The following is a 19,302-nucleotide window of genomic DNA, read 5'->3' as shown; positions in this document are numbered from 1 at the left end:
TCCAATGAAGAAGTGGAAATAAAATTTAAAAAAAAATTTTTTTTAATTTTTCTAAGACAGAAGCCAATTACCCCCCCTACACACACACACACCCTCTTGCCTAACAAAGCTGCCCTCAGACAATAAACATACAGACGCTCCGACAAATGTATAATGTCAGGGATTCCTTGGTGGCAACAACCTGCACACAGCTCACATCGCCTGGCTAAATACATCATGACCCAGGTTGAAACCCTCTAACCGTAAAAAAATAAAATAAAAATAAAATAAAAAAATAGAAAGAAACCAAACCCTCTAACCATGTTACTGTGTCCCATTAGCCCTTACATACATTTTCTAATCCTGATTTCAAAACCGTGACACTATGCCTTCTTCATATAGAAGCCTGAAAATGATTAAACAAAGCCATTTTTGTCAAGATACCTAATGACCAAATGAGCCACCTAATTCCAATTTGATTTCTCAGAAGATGCTTTCTTTTCATGTCAATGTGAACTCAAAGCGGTTCTACAAAGATGGGCATCCACCCTCCATTAAAAAAAAAAAAATCAGTCCCATTGATGTATCGCTTAAATGTAGATTTATTTACAAAGGAGTCATGATTTCATATACCTTAAAAAAAAATATCCATGGTCTCCGTATTCTCGTCTTTAAGGAGACATTTACGCTGATGGTATGACTGCAATGCTTACAAAAATGTCAATGTAGTTCACAGAGTTTATGATTTTTAAATTACAAAGCAAGTTTGCATGTGGAATCTGACCTTAAAGGCTCATTTGAGAAGAACGTGGATACTTCTGTGCTGTGTTTGTCACCTAGGTTTCGTGCTAGCTAAGCAACAGGGCCCAAGCGTATTAGATAATCCAGCCCTCAGCCCTTGACAACTGGTCGACCCCAACTCTTGAGAGGTTTGTGTTATGTCCTCCAGAATCCAGTGTCCTGTCCAACTCCGTACACACTTGAGCCACAGGGGGGTAGCTATTTGCAGAATGAATTAATGAATGGATGTGATACACACTCAGGGGTCTCAACCATTTTTTTTTTTATTTTACCACTTCACAGACTCAAAGGTTACCATCGATGAAAAACAGGAAAAAGAAGTTAAATGCAAAAAGAGCCAGAGACCATGCTCCCCATTGGATCTTGAGAATGAAGCTTGAAACCTCGTGGGCAATGGAGGGAAGTAGGAGCTAATGGAGGGATAGTGTCCGGGGAGGGATGGAGTCCTTAACACAAGGGACGAAGGCTCAGGGGCCCACCGCCCAGACTGCCAGCAGTGTTTCTGAGCTTCCAAGTGACAAAGACCCATGATGGATGACTGATACTTCCACCCCAGCCCTTCCCCTAAATCTGGTGATATGTGATGGCACACCATCCAGGTGTGATGCCAGCATACCCCTCGATGGGGACTGATGTGTGTGAACCTGGCTTGGACAACATGCTGCACCTCTGAACATCACTACTGATGATGAGATGTGCATCCTCACGAGCATGCCATTCTCCGCACGACTGTCCTAACAGATTTGCATGAGCCTGCCGTGTCACTGGAAGCTGATGAAGGTGTCCTAATTCTTCTTCAGCGGAGGGAAGTGTACGCACCTAGAACATCAGGGCTTCTGCACGTCATGATGTGAACACGAAGATCTCAACGAAGCCCTTTGCAAACTGCCACATATAAGCATGCATCTCTGTCGCCTTGTGCGTGCATGTGCGTGTGTGTGTGCAGGGCCCTACATTGGGGACGTGCTTCTTGACGTAGAAGAGTCATTGTTTATTTCAAGGAGGAAGAGTTGATGCTTTCAGTTCATTTCCAGTCTTTAGGACACAAAGCAGGAGGTCCTCTGCCACAAAGCACTTTTACCGCAAAGTTAAAGCAAGCTCTCACATCAAAGCAGTTAAAACACTTTGTAAGGATGTTACAGTTGGCAAATTTCTACAAAAAAAAAAACAAACCCACAGAACAAGAGGGCAGTACCTGAATGCAGGGTGGTATCTGATGCAGGGGAGAATCTGAATCTACAGGAGTATCTGATGAAGAGGACTATCTGAATGTAGGGGAGTATCTGGATGCAGGGCAATAACGGATACTGGGAAGTATCTGATGTAGGTGAGTAGCTGAATTGCAGAGGAGTATCTGATGTAGCGGAATGTCTGGAGGCAGAGAAGTATCTGAAACAGTGGAGTATCTAAGTATAGAGAAATATCTAATGCAGGGGAGTATCCGAATGTAGGGGGGTATCTGAATATAGACAAGTATGCAATACAGGTGAGTATCTGAATGTACAGGAGTATCTGATCCAAGGGAATATATGAATGCATGGGAGTATCTAGACATGAGGGAGTATCTGAATACAGAGAAGGATGTAACCCAGGGGAGTATCTGAATGTCCTTGGTGTACCAGACCAGAAGAGGCAAATAGGCAGAGAAAGAAAATCCCGAAAATGCAGGGGGATGCTTCGGTCAATCAACTGTCTTACAGTCCCAGAAAAGGCACCACGGGGTCTATTCCACTACTCTCCACAGCCTCCTTTAAAGGTCACCCCATGGCAAGACATTTAAGTAAAAAGTACTTGGTTTTTTATTTTTTTATTAGTGTGGTGTGAAAAAAAATCTTACCCAATGAAGGAGGTTCTGAGGACACTAACTGAAGGCTTATGTCACTGTATCCAAGGGTCAATGCCAGGGGACGGTTGTGTTTAATTCACACGTTGTTGGTCACACGACCCAGAGTTCCGGGTGGGGGAACTTTGTGGGGTCAGCGTTGGATTGATGGGCTGACTGTGATGGACGATCGGCCTTTCACACCCCACGGGGAAACGCCTAACGGCCACGGATAGCGTGAGCGCCATTCCCCTCGGGATGCAACCCGCGGCACGAGTATCCCTCATCTACCCAGCGTGGTGCAAACAGGCACAACGCATGTCAAGGTCAAAAGAAAGAGTCTCAGCGTGAACAAAGGCATGGACAGGATGGGGCTGGATCCCGGCGTGGCTGGCTCTGCCCTGGTGCCTGCGTTTGTCGGGAGGACGCAGCAGGCCAGACTCGTCCTCCTGCGGGGATTGTCACAGAGTCGCATTTGTGGCCAAGCTTTTATTTTTCCAGAAGAGTCCACTGAACTGTCAAGGACAAACAGACAAGGAATGACTTCACACGGCATGCCCAGGTCTCCCGAAAACCCGCATGTCACCATCTGCGCCTCAAACACTTCAGACGCAGGTGACTCCCTCGCTGCGGAAGACGAATGCAGGCCAAACACATTGCCGACAGAAAGCAAACACCGACTCTAACCTCCCAGGGGAAACAGATTCAACAAATTTCAGAGTATGATCAACTCTAGCTAGAAAAAAAAAAAAAAAAAAAAAAAAAAAAGATACCCCAGGAAAAGTAGGGAAAAAAATAGGAGAAAGCAATTTCTCCCAGCGACTTCTCTGACACGGCCAAAAACATCTGTGATCTGCCAAATCTCACCACACATAATTTTCTTAATCAGGTGCCGTGGTTTTTATTAATTTAAAATGATTTGGGACTACCATTTTTCTCATCAAGTCATTTACGGTGTAGAGGTCTACTGTGCATTTTTGGGGACTTCAACAATGATGCCTTGTGTGACACATCTCTCCCCATTTTGAAGTTGCCGCAAGTAAGACACGCACTTCCTAAAAGTGCCTATTTTTCAAATTCAAAATAAGTAAAAATCTCATGGAAAATTCATTTGCACACCAGCCGGCCTACCTCCCGAGCATGTAGTAGCCACGAGGGGGGCACCGCGGGCCAAGTCTCATCATTGATCGTTAAAGAGAGTCGGAGACAACAGTGGGTGTCATCTGAAAGCCTCAAGCCCCAGAGCATCTACACAGCATCACTGGAGCCCGTCCCCTCAGAAACGTGGGTACAGAGAGGAACTCATGCAATGCCCTGTAGTGCGCCATGGAGCTGCGCAGAAGCACGGCGGGAGGACAGAAGATACAAGGGCTGGTGCCCGGCTGCTCACCTGGTTGCTCGGCGTTGGTGCTCTGCTGGTTTTTCGTGCTGGTGTCACCTTGGTCGGCTGAAAGGAAGCACAAAAGATGCCCCAAGGGGATGAATACTAAGAATGCACCCTAATGTCACTGTCATTGGAACCAGCTCCCCGCCCTCCTATCCACCCCCCACTATCAGTGGGGCCAGGAGGGACGGAGATGCAGACCCGCTCAGTGCAGCCCCATCCACAGGGAATCGAAGATTAACAGGACATCACAGGGTCCCGTTGGCTTGCTTTTGGGTTTTCTTGTTGTTATCTGTTGCTTTTTTTTTTTTAATTCTTAATTCTATTTTGAAATCTGCCAAACACACATCAGAACAGACACGACCAAGGCCCCTAATCGTCCCTCCACCCCCAAGATCTACAGCACGAGTTGACCGAATTCAAGACAGCGGACAGATTTCACAGGCAAAGAGGCGTTTATTTCTCCATAGTGGTGTCGCTCAGGAACAGCGGCCGCAAAGGGGCCCGAGCAAACGACATCCAAGACCGTTCACAAAGCTCAAACTGTTATACAAAATACATTGCTTTTAGCGGGGTGGCGGGTGGGGGGAGAATCCTGTCATGAAAAGACACACCATGTGACTTCTGCTCCAGGTCACACAAGAACGGGTCCCAGTGGGCGTGCGAGAAAGCCCGTAATCTGTCCTCCGTCCCCCAGCCTCCAAAAAAGGAGACCCAGACGGTTGTAAGAGAGCCGTAAGTGCACACATGTTGGGTCTCGTGCTGGCAGGGCAGGTGGCGGCCATGGGAACACACAAGGTGTAGAGCGAGCACATGGCAACAGGACAGCTCATCCGGTGGCGACTGAGAACACAGCGGTACACGCCCGCGAGGAGCGACAAGATGGACTAATGGCCACATCCGTTGTGGCGGCAACACGTCAAAGGGCATCTTCTGATGCTTCTTGACGTTGCCGTCACACACCGCCAGCTTCCGAGGAGAACCTTCTGGAGGCAGCGGTGTAGGGAGGGTGCCTGCGGAGCGAGCAGGTGGATGCTGCATGGTCCACGACCCGTGTACGTGCCCTCTGGGGAGAAGGACACAACCTGCGCTCCCCGGAATCAGCATGCACGGGGGACAGAGCACTAACGCCAGCACCGTCGGGGTCAGTTGGCTGTGATTCAGACGTGGCTTTGCCCCCCAGGCGGTTCTCCCAGATTCTGCTGGTAATGCTGTTTGCTGGAGCGCCACACGGCCATTGGCAAGCGCCAACTCTTGAGAAGGACCCCAGCTGAGGTGCCCACCAGGGATACACAGCCAGATTCCCCGTCTCCCCAGAGGAGACCCATGCAAGCCCTCGAGACCCAACCACCCGTAGCCCCGTTGTGCCACAGGCTCTTACAGGGAGACCGGCCAGGTTCTGGGGAATCCACTCTGCATCCAAATGTAAAAACCCAAGCACACCGCATCTCAACATACACACAAAGGCAATGCGCGTGCTTTCCTGCGGCCCTAGGGACCACGTGTGGCTGCTAGAGCGGTTATGGAATTTGCAGCTTTCGCGGCTCTCCGTGCCTGGGGATTATTTAAGTATACACACAGCATGCATTTGGAGGCAAAACCATGGCCCTGGGGGACCACTGACCAGCAGCACCTCATCGTAGGCCACACTGAGGACTTGCTTCTCGGGGGCACACAGGTCCAAGTGCTAACCTGAGAGCAAGCGTCCTTTTATAAGAACTAAAACACACACACGCACATCATCCAAAGCACCAGTCAATGGCCACGGTGACAACTGAGGGGTGACCAGACTCAAGAAAAAACCATGCAGGGCCCCCATGACAGCTCACCTCCCCATCCACCAGCCATGCTAACCCCACAGCCGGCCAGCGATCCAGCCCCGACATCACCACCACCCACCCCACCCCAGGCCGGAGGCAATGCCAAGTCTCTGCATGAGGTTGAGATGAGAAAAGCGATTTATATGCCCGAGGGAAGGAGATGCCCAGATGTACGCAGGGGTAGAAAAAACCTTTAGGAAAAAAAAATAATAAAGAAAAAGAAAAAACCTATAGGTGATTTTACGTTTATGGGGATTTCCAAGATGCACGGATTCTCACGTGTCGGCACACGCCACCCTGATGTCACCTAACTTCATAATTCTCAGATCGTGACGTTTGTGGGTCATTCCTAAATAAGTGGATATATTTCTTCCCCCCTGGAGAAGTGGGATAGTCACCCATTTAATTAAAAAAAAACTGGTCAGAGAGACAGCAAGGACCTGCTTCGTGGGACGCGGCGTGTGGCGGGGAAGTCAGACGTTAAGGGCTGCGCTGCAGGATGAAACGGAGTAAGTGGTGGGCTTTGCGTCAGGAGGACGCAGCCAAGGCTCGCGGCTCCGGCGGCCCATTTGCGGAAACACGAACGCGGCAGCCAGGCGGGAACTCGAGGAACGCGGGGAAGCGCCCCACGTGCGCCACCCGCCACCATCTCTCTTCCCTTGGCTTTAAGTTTACTAGAAAATATTCTGCATTCCTCTTGGTGTCCTGAAGCTACGTATGCGTGAACGCCGTACGCGGGTAGGAGCTTCCGTGCATGTGGAAGGGGGACACGGTCGGCTGGGAGGCGTCCCAGCGCCACGGCAACGGCTAGCCACGGGGACGAGGGCAAGGGCCAGGCTTTGCTTTAGACTCTGCGTCTCAGCGGACAAGCCCTGATCGCACAGGAGCGGCTCCGGGCTTGCACACGGCTTTCTGCTTGTCCCTACATCTTCGGCTCATCTGAAACGAAAGGTTGAAAAATGAACAAAAAAAAAGAAAGAAAGAAAAGAAGAAAAGAAAAGAAAAGAAAGAAAAGAGAAGAGAAGAGAAAAGAAAAGAAGAGAAAAGAAAAGAAAAAAGAAAGAGAAAAGAAAAAAAGAAAAGGAAAAAAAGGAAAAGAAAAAGAAGAAAAAGAAAAAGAAAAAAGAAAAAACAAAAAGAAAGAAAAAAGAAAGAAAAAAGATAAAAGATAAAAGATAAAAGAAAAAGAAAACAAAACAGAAAGGAGGTAAACTTCGGAGAGGTCCACACATGTCCAAAGCCCGAGGCAGCAGCCGCCGCTGTTACAAAGGCACTCTTCGGGCAGGAGCAGAGCATGATTTTAGGATTTTAGGATTTTCTCTTTTTTTCTTTTTTTTTTTTTTAAGCGATGCTGAAAGCCCGAAGTGCCATGGAGGAGCCAAGGAGAGATGAAAGCAAAATCAAGGAGGACAGGGAGGTGGAGATGGGGATGGATGCAGCTCACGCCAGCAACGCCTCAAGCATCCGCTGCGGACATCAGGCGGACAAGCCCGCAAGCAGCCAGAACCAGCCGAGACGACAGCGTCGTGCCCGCCAGGTGACAGCTCTGTGAAAGCAGGTCACCACCCACGCCATTTGCCACTCAAACCGGTCACGTGGAGCCAGCACAGCAAACCACGCATCACGTCGGTGGGGAGCCCACGCCCCCAAACGGCTCTAACAGGCCAGCACGCGTCATTTGCAACAAAACCACGTTACACTCTTGGGGACACATCCAGACCTCCAGGAAGACAGGACACATCTACCAAATCCCATCGGCCACAGATGCCGGGCATCAGCTCGGAACGAGATACTCAAAGCGCTTCAGTACATTTACAGCAGGTCGGCTCGTATTTGCCGGATGCGTCTCGGGGCTGAGAGCGCGCCCCCGTTTGCGCCCAGTTGATGGCGCCCGGGTTAACAGACACCACAAAATTCAACGCAGTGACAAGGTCCTGGAAAACCACCCTCTTTATAAATAATCACTCTTCCAGAACAATGGTTTTCCCCCCAAAACCATGGTTCCTTCAAGCAGTGGGATGCGCCGTGGCCACACCCTTTTTAGGAAACGTCCAAGCTCGCAGCTACCCATGGATGCGCACTTCTTGACCTCCATGAAGAAAACCCATCAATATTCCTATACAGATGCCCCGAAAGCTCTAGGATCTTCCAGGGCCCAATGCCCAGACCCAACACTTCATTTCTACCTCTGTTCATAACAACGCATCACGGAGACAAACACCGAGTTCCCCACTAACACAGGTCAAAAACACCAAAATATCAATTCCTGGACTCCAAAGAGATACTCACTGTCCCGCGTTAGCGTCTTGGGGTTTATAGAAAAAGAGCACCCGGTTTTCTTTATCTTAACGCTGGGCATTTTATGGCTACAGATAAAGGTCCTTAACAACTGATATCGGAACTACCAGCCTACTTCCCTTCTTCCAATCCACCTCTTTTTTCCCACTAATTTTTTTTTTTTTACTTTTTCTTTGTGTGTCTAAATCAGCTGAGATCCCCAACTCCAATAAAACCAGAAAGCAAATCGAGCTTATAAAGTTGGCCCCAATATTCAATTGGCTCATGCAGGAGAAACTGCACGAAATCCTGGGTAAATGAAGACTTTAGCTCGCTGCTCAGTAAGCATGTGTTGAGTTCCAGAGCGCCCTGAGCACATTCTTTTGGGAAGATGCTTTTATTTTTGAAATTTGTTAATTCGACTATTTCTACCTGGGGAATTTTCCGTTTTCACCCCATGTTAGGAACACGAATGCTTCAAAGACCAAAATACAGGAATGGGGTACAGGGGGATGGAGAACACTTGCTTTCCCAAGTTCCTAACCCCACTCCAAGTATCGGACAATGTCAAGTCCATTAAGATTTTTGGGTCCTTCCCCCAAACCGCTGTGCCTTGGCATAGTGCCTTGGCATATGAATGTCAAATTGGCACCATAACATCCAAGGGGGGGGGGTGCGTATATCCCAAACACAAGGTGATATAAATGCCTTACAACTCCAGAATCCAACTGGATTTGGAGATCCAAATTGGGTTTGAAAGTCACCTACAGATTTTCAGAAAATCATTGTGCCTGGACTTCCCATACCTCCTTCCCTAGCAGGCGTGCCTTTCCCCTCTCTGGGCTGGGCATCATGCTCTGAGCTGAGCATCTTCAGAGAGGGGGTAGAAAAGAAGTCCATTTTGACACGTCCTTGACCTTGGTCATCTATTTGGGCACGTCCTTGACCTTGGTCATCTGTCCATTGGGCACGTCCTTGACCTTGGTCATCTGTCCATTTGGGCACGTCCTTAACCTTGGTCATCTGTCTATTTGGGCACGTCCTTGACCTTGGTCATCTATTTGGGCATGTCCTTGACCTTGGTCATCTGTCCATTTGGACACATCCTTGACCTTGGACATCTGTCCATTTGGGCACGTCCTTGACCTTGGTCATCTGTCCATTTGGGCACATCCTTGACCTTGGTCATCTGTCCATTGGGCACGTCCTTGACCTTGGTCATCTGTCCATTTGGACATGCTGGACGCTCAACATTCAGACAACCAAGCATGGTTTCCCAAGCAACTCTGATGGAAGGCACCCGGTCACATGTGGGAAATAGACATAATGAAGCACCCTTACCCTCAAAACAGCAGCTTATGTTAAATCTCTGAACCCATAAGCTCTTTGGGTTCAGGCTACAGATGGAGTCTGTGCATCTAAAAATCTCTAAAGATGGGACATTAAGGGCAGACTCCCTGCCTATAGTCAAATTTTGTATCACCATCTATTCAAATCTTTTTTTCCCCTAAGATTTCATTTAATTACTCATGAGAGGCAGAGGCAAAGGCAGAAGAAGATGCAGCCTCCCTGCAGGGAGCCCGATGCGGAACTCGATCCCAGGACCCCGGGATCACAACCTGAGCCAAAGGCAGACACTCAACTGCTGAGGCATCCAGGTGCCCCATCTTTTGTGTATTTCCCTAGAGTCCTCGGGCAGTGATCCATGAGAATGGAGCTCAATGGCTGAGTATGAATCTGGACTTGAAACCACAGGTAGGTTGAGACGTTCAGACACTGTGAGACTCCACCCACAGCCCAATAGGACCCCCATCGGAGTCCACCCCTCGTGTTCACCTTACAAGAGGAAAGTCAAAACTTTGAGCAACCCAGAGATGCATGAACACGAGCTATGTTCAAAATACAGCTAACTGACACCATGGCAAATCCTATGTAATCCAGGAACTCTTGCCTATATGGTCTCAAAACAGCCAACGATGAAGTTCCAACCCCTATGTTGTTGGGTGTGACATCCTCCATATTCCCCTATAAATTTTATATCCTACCCAAAAACCCTCCCAAGCACTAGTGAGTACGGGGTTATACCAGAAAGGGAATCAGCTGCCCCACATTTTAATTCCCTTGGTTGGGGTATCCCGGAGTGGCTCAGCGGTTTACCACCTGCCTTCAGCCCAGGGTGTGATCCTGGGGATGCGGGATCGAGTCCCACGTCGGGCTCCCTGCACAGGGCCTGCTTCTCCCTCTGCCTGTGTCTCTGCCTCTCTCTCTCTCTGTGTGTCTCTCATGAATAAATAAATAAAATCTTAAAAAGAAAATTCCCTTGGTTGGGGCAAACAATATGGCGGCCATCCCAGCCATCACTCTTGTCATAAGAGTGATGAGGAATGACAGCGATTATAAATAAGGATGAATTAACATTTCCATGAGCTAACATTTCTTCAACCAACCTGTCAAAACTTTCACACACAACCTATGGATCCTCACAAAAGTCCTATGGTGTGTAGATGATCATCTCTCCCTTTATAGATGGAAACCCCAAAGACAGGGGTGGTTAGTGACTTGCAAATTCCACACAACTCCACCTGGGCGGCGCTGGAATGGAAGCTACAAACTCTGGTTCTAGTATTTCAGCGATCTCTTGGACTATCAGCGGCCTCACACAGGTCTCACGCCAATCAGACTTCTGGTGTGTTTTAGTTTTGAGAAAGCACAGATTTCAAGTTAGCAAGGCACAAACGAAAGGAAGCAGCCCCCAAAACCTTACCGTTTTCTTTGAAGCACAACTTTTTCTTCTGGTAGGCGATAAAGCTAGAAATCGCTCCGGCCACGGCCACCACGACAGCCCCAATGATGCCAGGGACTACCCCAGGGGAGTCAGCTGTGGGAAGAAGCACACGGCACCATGACTGGGGACACTCGTGGACAGCAGACCAGGCACAGGGCAGGTGGCTGGAGGCCCCGCTCACGGGAAAAAGGTGGGATTGAGTGTCAAGACATAGGGTCACAGGGTGACCGTGGAAGAAACCCCACTCCTGAGCCGTGTCCAACTCCCAACACCACATCCAATCCGTTTGCATGATACGAAGGGCCAGCCATACTGCTCCCCGAAAGTCACATCTGGAATCAGAATTCATTTGACTACGTGCGTGCACCGCTTCCAATGCAAAACTGGTTTCCCGTGGACGACACACCCTGCCTCCTCCGATCCCTATGGCCAGTGCAGGGGCCCTAACAGGTTGAGGTGGAAGCTCTGAGGCGAGGCAACATGGCCCACAGTGTGTGGTACCCACCTGGGACTACTCAGAGGCTGTGTGGCATCATTCTCACCATGTATTTTCTGAAAGCGAAAGCCGCTGACCCCCTTCGGTACTTTTGTTTGATTTACGCCACGATGGAGTTTCCATGCACCATCAGTAACTCTCACGCTACGTGTAGCTGTGCCACGTTGACTTGACAGCTAGCAATTTCTCGGCATGGTGGGTACACAAGACGTCCCGCTCCATGAGTCGGTCAAGGATGGTGTGGTGGTTAATTGTGTCTACTTGACTGGGCTAAGTGGTGTCGCATGGCTAGAAAAACATGCCTTCCGGATGTGTCCGTAGGGATGCTCTCAGAAAAGCTAAATGTTTGTATCTACAGACTACGTGAAGCAGGTGGTCTTCACCAGTGAGGATGGGCAATGACCAATCCATAGGGGGCCTGAACAGAACAGAGTGCAGAGATGGGACATCCATCTTCGGCTGCCCTTGTGCACAGACACTCCTGGTTCTTGGGATCTGAGACTCGGGCGGAGACTTACACTCCTGGCTCTTCTGGTTTCCAGTCCAAAGTACTGGGACTGAACCACACCAGTGCCTCTCCTGGGTCTCCAGCTTGCAGGCAGCAGACCACGGGACTTCTCAGCCTCATAGTTATGTAGGACAATTCCGTATAATCAATCTCTTTCTGTACATTTATACCTATGTGTATCTATAGATAGATCCCGATGGTTCTGTTTCTCTGGGCAACCCAGGGTAATATAGATGGTATTCCTTCTTAGGGCACTATGGGAAGATGAGTCAACGTAACCTGTGGGTCACATCAAGACTCCCTTGCTGAGTCTCTTAAAGAACGTCAACCAGATACTCCAGCAGAGCGCTTGGGACATGGCCTGGCACAGAGCAATCGCACTTTGATGCTTCTCGCCATCATCTTTAGGATGACAGAGCCAATGCTACAGGTTTGGTCCTGACCACTGCATTCCACTTTTTCTCAACAGTGCATATAAGAAACCCAAGGCATCAGAAACCACGTGTACGTACCCTGCTCCTCCCCGTCGGGCCTTTGGCTTCCGCCGCCACCACCGCCACCGCCTCCTGCAAGGGAGGAACAGGCTTGCAGCAAGTTGCATTGGGAAGATTTTTGGTAAAGGAAATCTCGTAGCAAAGATCAACTCCTGGGACCTTGAGTTGTGAAGGGAGTCACAGAGTCCTTTGTTCCCTTTGTTGAGTCCCTGCTTTGCTAAACGTAATCATCGGACTTGTTCCCATTTACCTGACAGAGGGGCTCAGCTCCTGAGTCAGAGCACCCGTCCCATGGTAGGCTGCAGGAGACCCAGTAAGTCCTGGGTGCCTCAGGGATCCTGACTGCTCTTGGGAAGAATCCCATCCAGGGCCTTGGAACCCACCCATGGAGACGCGGCCCATGGCTATGAGGTGATCCGAGGGACATTCCTGTTGACTCTGAGGATATATACAAGTGACCCTTAAACAACAGAAGAGGATTAGGGGAGGCAACACCATACAGAGTCGAAAATCCAACTTTTGATTCCTCCCAAAACTTTACTACTTACTAAGAGCCTCTAAACTGCAAGGCTTCCCGATAACATAAATAGTTGATAACATATACGTGATGTGTTCTATGTGTTATACGCTGTATTACTGTATTCTTACAATAAATTAAGCTAGAGAAAAGAAAACGTCATTAAGAAAATCGTAAGGGGGAGGCCTGGGTGGCTCAGTGGTTGAGCATCTGCTTTCGGCTCATTTCATGATCCAGGGATCTGGGGATCGAGGCCCACATCGGGCTCCCCGCAGGGAGCCTGCTTCTCCCTCTGCGTGTGTCTCTCATGAATAAATATATAAATCTTAAAAGAAAATCATAAGGAAGGGAAAATACATTGACAGGAGTGCATTGCATCCATTGAAATAAATGCACACGTAAGTGGACCCACGCAGACCAAATCTGTTTTGTTCAACGGTCAACTGCAATATACGTTAACACAAATTATAAGTAAATATAATAAATAAATATAAATATATTCTAACTTCCATAAACACAGAAGGTCATTACATTTATCTTATGTGTATATTTTTATTGACTTATATTCTATGTATTATATGTAGCTTTGGACCCTAGTCTAACCTAAGATTTTAAAGAGAGAGTTAGGAAATCTGCTTTTTGAACTGTAATGCTGCCAACGAGGGTCACATGAGCTCATTCTCAGGGCTTTGATTTCTATGTTCATTAAATAATAGGACATGCCATTGGAGACACCCAACAGTCACTGAAAAAAACAAACAGGTGATCAGCAGTTCGGATGTCTGAGAAGTGCCCGATCAGCTGACCTCCAGCCCCATGGACATGGTGGGTAACTGAACCATTAACACAGCTCCTAGGGACCAGCCTCTCTGGGGCAGGTCTTACGGTCCCCACCCTTGATGCGTTTACAAATGCTGGAGATCCCAAGCGAATTCCAAGCAGCTGACTGTAACTTTGCTGACGGCTAAGGGTGTAGACCCTAATGTCATTGTGTTCAGCAGGCGGGTGATAGGGAGAAAAGAGAAGAAGTAGTAACTTTACCTCCATCTGAAGCTCCATCGACGAGATCGGAATCTGAAAAGCCACCTAGAAGATAAAAACACAGCATCATCTGCCATATTGGGGCTCTCGGGAGGGTCTCGATGTCTCGGAACGAAGAAAAACACTATCGGAATCTAAAGCAGATCTGTGGCAGGGGGAATCCAAGAGGGGCTCTACTTTATAGAAAAAAAAAATATTTCAAATATACAATGACAACTGAATTCCCAATTCTACTTTAAAACTCCTAAAATTGGGGATCCCTGGGTGGCTCAGTGGTTTAGCGCCTGCCTTTGGCCCAGGGCGCCGTCCTGGAGTCCCAGGATCGAGTCTCACATCGAGCTCCCGGCATGGAGCCTGCTTCTCCCTCTGCCTGTGTCTCTGCCTCTCTCTCTCTCTCTATGTCTATCATGAGTAAATAAATAAAATATTTTTTAAAAATAAAAAATAAAAAAATAAATAAAACTCCTAAAATTAGTCTTACCGAAGACTTTGCTAGAAAACCTGAAAAAGATACCAAAAGAAATGGAAAGCATCCAGCAGTCTTTTGGGTGGAAAAAAATAAAATAACCTCCAAGGGACCTGTCTGGTATAGATTCAATGCCCTAAGGGCCCTCAGTCTTCACTCTCCTCATCTTGGTGGCATGTCGATTGCAAATGATTTTTTTTTTTTTTGCAAATGATTTTTAAATCAGATGTATATGGATCTTTATATTCATATTTTTCTTTCCAGTTTTCTTGTATTTGAATCATTTTGCCTTGGCTAGAAGACCCATATTAAATTTCACCTGTCGATTCTGGACTCAGCCACGTGACTTACTCTGGACAATGGTAAGTCGGCAAAATGGGAGCCAGGTCAGCATCTTAAATTAGCCTCTGTTGGGGTTGATGCTCTTGCCTCTTGAGAGGGACTCATTTAAAAGCTGGTAGTGGGGTGAAGGAGACACATAACGGTGACCTTAGTCATCCCAGCTGAGGTGACCCAAAAAAGCCAACCCCAGAAGACCCACCAGCTGACCACAGACACCTGACAGCCATGCCAAGGTCAACCAAGGCTCGCCTAGACTCGTGACACATACTAAACAAACTTTTAAAAATATTTTATTTATTTATTTTAGAGACTGAGAGAGAAAGAGAGCATGAGCGGAGGGTGGGGGGGAACACAGAGGGGGAAGGAGAGAGAATGTCAAGCAGACTCCATGTTGAGCACAGAGCCCCACGTGGGGCTTGATGTCACAACCCTGAGGCCCTGACTTCCACTAAAACCAAAAGTGAGGTGTTCAACTGACTGAGCCACCCAGGCACCCTAAGACATAACAAGTTAAAAAATTTTAAACTACATTGGAAAAAAGAAAAAAGAAACTACATTGGGTTCAGGCACAGTGTATTAAGCAGCAGTAGGTAGCTGATACACGTCAGACTTAATCCGTCAGTTTAATAAAACCTATCATGACCCAGTATGATTTATTCCAGCAAGTCAAGGGTGTATTTTATAGTGAGACATCCTTCCATATACTTTGTCATATTCACGAGTTAAAAGAAAAAAATTGCTCATATGCATTGATGAGGACATGCACTTGATGAAATTTAATATGGGTCTTCTGGCCAAGGCAAAATGATTTAAATACAAGAAAACTGGAAAGAGAAAAATATAAAGATACATATACATGTACATCTGATTAAAAATATATGAAAAATAATATCATAGTCTTTTCATAAATGCTGAACGAGGAACGTAAAATAATTAACAGGTAATAAGGATTCGTCGTTCAGCGGCTAGTGAGGAAAGATCGACGAAATTCACTTCTGTATCACAGAAAGAAGCAGGAAAAATAAAGGGCTTACAATGTGTTCACAGACAGAAATACAGACAGGGAAGAGCAAATCCAGAAATATGCTTATAGGAATAGCAACATGAAAGAAGCACAGAAAACTGAATCCAAAAGAAAAAAAAAAAAAAAAGCTCAATTTTGCAGACAGTCGGTGTTCTCCAAATTGATTTCTTGTTGGAAAGCATTCAAATGAGAATAAAGACAGGGTTTTACTTCTTCCGAGAAGGATGAGGGACAATGAGTAAGCGATTGTTACATTAAAAGGAAAAATCAAAGAGCCGCAAAGAAGCGGGGGAAGCTGTTCAAGCATAAAAGACCCCAGGGGAAAACACACACATATACACACGCATTAAAAGACTCACTTGCCAAAAATCAAATAAATAAAAATAATCACTGCCAAAAATACTGAAATGCTAAAATGGGGGGGGGGAATGTTTTCATAATAAAAGAATGAAAATAGGATCTCCAAGTGGATGAAGCAGGCTTCTCAATCAGGAAGGAGAGGCCGGTTATCCTCAAACGTAACCCAGAAGTGGAGACAGAAGCAACCACAAAAGAGAAACTATACGAGGCCAACAGAGACACCGAATTTATTTTCCTTAATTTGAGAAAGAAAGTCATGAAATAAGGGCCTGGGGCCATGCAGCTTTTCACATGATCCGTCTGGCAACCGTTTTCAGGCTCGGTGATGGTGTGCAGGAGGGATGCCCGTTTGCACAAACAGGTGGACCAGGGTGAACTGGTACAATTTGGACAATTTGGAGAAAAAAAGGTCAAAAACCAGAGCACACACTGACCTGAATATTTTGACTTCCAGAATCTCTTTTAAAAAATAAGAAACAGGGACACCTGGGTGGCTCAGTGGTTGAGCGTCTGCCTTCAGCTCAGGTTGTGACCCCGAGGTCCCAGGATCGAGTCCTGCATCGAGCTCCTTGCAGGGAGCCTGCTTCTCGCTCTGCCTGTGTCTCTGCCTCTCTCTGTCTCTCTCATGAATAGACTAATAAAATCTTAAAAAAATTAAAAATAAGAAACAAAATGTATTTTAACTTTATCCTTAAGAAAGAAGGCGTCTTAAGTTTGCTTTGGGAATCATCATTCTCCAGCATCAGAAGAAACCAACATTTTCGACATGAAGCATGTTCCAACAGTATGACCGTCATTAAAAGTCACACGATAAAAACGGCCAAACAGAATGGAACAAATTCTTATGAAATTTAATAAACAAACAACAAAATTAGGACAATACGAACAAAAGATTGACATTGGGACTTAGAATTCGGGGCATTTAAATTTACGCCTGAAACACTGGTGACCCAAACCACCAAAATCTTGGCGGTGGTATACAACATGGAGAATATGTGTATTTTTTCCGTGTTAAAAATTAAACAAATCTGGGCAGCCCGGGTGGCTCAGCGGCTTAGTGCCGCCTTTGTCCCAGGGCCTGATCCTGGAGACCCGGGATCGAGTCCCATATCGGGCTCTCTGCATGGAGCCTGCCTCTCCCTCTGCCGGTGTCTCTGCCTCTCTCTCTCTCTCTCTCTGTGTGTCTCTCATGAATAGATAAATAAAATCTTTAAAAAAAAAAAAATTAAACAAATCTAAAGGAAGAAATGCACTCGGAATGGGAAGTCTTGACAGTCATTCAATTCAGAAAGCAGGTGGTAGTCAGATTATTCCAAGTATATCAGGATGTGTCTAAAAAAGGCAAAAGGGCTGAAAATCCACTAGCTACTCTAGAGAGAAACCAGGACCTCATACTTCTCTCCAAATCCATTCTATACACTGAGGGGCGCCTGGGTGGCTCAGGCAGTTGGGCGTCTCTGGATTTCGGCGCAGGTCATGATCTCCAGGTGGCGGGATCCAGCCCCACGTGGGGCTGTGCGCTCAGCGTGGAGTCTGCTTGGGATGCTCCCTCTCCTCTACCCCTCCCCGTGCTAAGCATGCTCGCTCCATCAAAAAAAAATTCTTTTTAACTGAAAAAATAAAATAAAATCTTCCATCGCATTTTTGAAAGAGTTCATGAGACCTCGCACGTCGATCGCAGGAAACCAAAAGGTCAAATCCTAACCAGAAATATCGTTTGGAAAACTGGTCTCCTGCTCCGGGAAAACCACCATGGCCTTGTGCCAGAGAGACCCCTACCCCCACCCCATGAAGCCCACGCTAATCTGAAATGACCTCTTCTTGACTGTAGCGTGAGACACGCACAGCACACCTCGCAGGGTAGGGGGTCTTACCAGAAGATCCAGGCTGGTTGGGGTTGGGATTAGGCTTCGGTTTGGGTGGATTAGGCGGCACTGGGTCATCTATTGGTAAAACACAAGCATTACCATGTATGTGTACTTTGCAGTCAGCAAAAAAGACCCTCAAAAAAACAAAAAACGAAGCCAAAAAACCCAAAAACCCGCATCGGTTTGCCTACGGATGGTTTAGCAGACAGTAGACGTCGGTGGGAAGCCGTACACGGCCACTGCCCATTCTACGCGCCATGGTCCAGCTGCCCTACTTACACTTACCTTTGAGAAAATGGAACCTTTCTAATACTTCCACGCATTTCCGACAGAAATGAAAGCAGGTGTCTGGACCAGAATTGGAGGGACCCGGCTCCAAACCAAAACGCGGGGCCCCTCGTTCCAAGCGCACAGAGCATTTCAAGATGGCGGCAACAACACCCAAGGGAGCGACGGGCTCCTTGTGGGAGAGGGCACGGGTCCCACGGGCGGGGAAGGGCGCTCCCATTGACCTAATAAGTGGTTGCAAGGCCGACAAGCCTGGTTCTTTGTTGTTTTTTTTTTTTTTTTTAATAAAAGCAAAAGCAGACCTGCAAAAGCCAGAAAGCCAACCACGGCCAACAAGACGCCACTCCCTCCGTGCACGTGGTGGCCGCTAGCTCTTACTTCACACCTGCAAGGCTCTTGGGGATGATGACAGTCTGGTGATCACCAGCAGCTCAGCCACCCAGGAGACTTCCGAGAGGTACTTACTGTTTCCTCCGCCGCCGAGGGCGTCCTCCAGACTGAACCCGTCATCGTCTGCAAGGGAAGCAGGCCGTGAACACCCAGGAAAGGATTCGGGGCCCTAGACAGATGGAGGAGACCCTGCATCCCTGCCTCCCTAAACACTTCTCCGAGTATCTGACCCAAGTCCCAACACAAGAGTCAAGTCCCTGAAAGGAGCAATGGAGCAAAACAAAACCCACAAAACAGAAGGTCCCAATCCACGGCGCCGTGCCTGCGGGCTGAGCTGCAGTTCCACGCTCCGCCTGCCAAGAATGTTATGGAAAAAAACCTATTAAATTAAGAACAAATTTTTTAAAAAAGCCAACAGTGGTAGATGTCCATGGTTTGGGCATCAGTTTTTGTCTGGGTGGCAAAGCAGGAGCGGATCAGACCCCCATTCCAGATTCCTGGCTTTCCTGAGAAAGACACGGGGACAAGGACTGGCAGGTATGTCCTTGCAGTCGGCAATGGGGTTCACTCACGGGTTCTACGGGCATCTCAGCCCCGAAAATCGCTTCTCCTAGGAAACGAATATCCAAAAGCAGAGCGA

At 47.5% G+C, this 19,302-nt stretch overlaps 1 protein-coding gene and 1 long non-coding RNA gene across 3 annotated transcripts in view; both read right to left on the bottom strand.

Annotated features, from left to right (window-relative positions):
* Positions 1 to 563: 563 nt before the first annotated feature.
* CD99 (CD99 molecule) overlaps positions 564 to 19,302 on the bottom strand; it is a 34,790-nt gene continuing 16,051 nt past the window's right edge. Inside the window, exons 4-10 of one of the 2 annotated variants that reach the window (XM_038586723.1) lie at positions 18,738 to 18,785; positions 17,991 to 18,059; positions 13,925 to 13,969; positions 12,385 to 12,438; positions 10,848 to 10,961; positions 3,993 to 4,049; positions 564 to 3,117 (exon numbers count right to left, since the gene is read on the bottom strand). In XM_038586723.1, coding sequence (XP_038442651.1) covers positions 3,092 to 3,117; positions 3,993 to 4,049; positions 10,848 to 10,961; positions 12,385 to 12,438; positions 13,925 to 13,969; positions 17,991 to 18,059; positions 18,738 to 18,785 — 413 coding nt within the window. In that variant the 3' untranslated portion in view covers positions 564 to 3,091. Of the gene's footprint in view, positions 3,118 to 3,992; positions 4,050 to 4,422; positions 6,746 to 10,847; positions 10,962 to 12,384; positions 12,439 to 13,924; positions 13,970 to 17,990; positions 18,060 to 18,737; positions 18,786 to 19,302 lie in introns of those variants that run through there. The other variant, XM_038586724.1, reaches the window with a different exon arrangement.
* LOC119878048 lies at positions 8,256 to 10,839 on the bottom strand. The gene is made up of 2 exons (XR_005386055.1): positions 9,297 to 10,839; positions 8,256 to 9,263 (listed from the first exon to the last, which is right to left on the bottom strand). It is a non-coding gene; the product is annotated as an uncharacterized LOC119878048 (long non-coding RNA).

Source organism: Canis lupus, chromosome X (genome assembly GCF_011100685.1).
Source record: "Canis lupus familiaris isolate Mischka breed German Shepherd chromosome X, alternate assembly UU_Cfam_GSD_1.0, whole genome shotgun sequence".
Classification (NCBI taxonomy): domain Eukaryota; kingdom Metazoa; phylum Chordata; class Mammalia; order Carnivora; family Canidae; genus Canis; species Canis lupus.
Note: the sequence above shows the minus strand (reverse complement) of the source record. Positions and strands in the feature narration are given on the sequence as shown.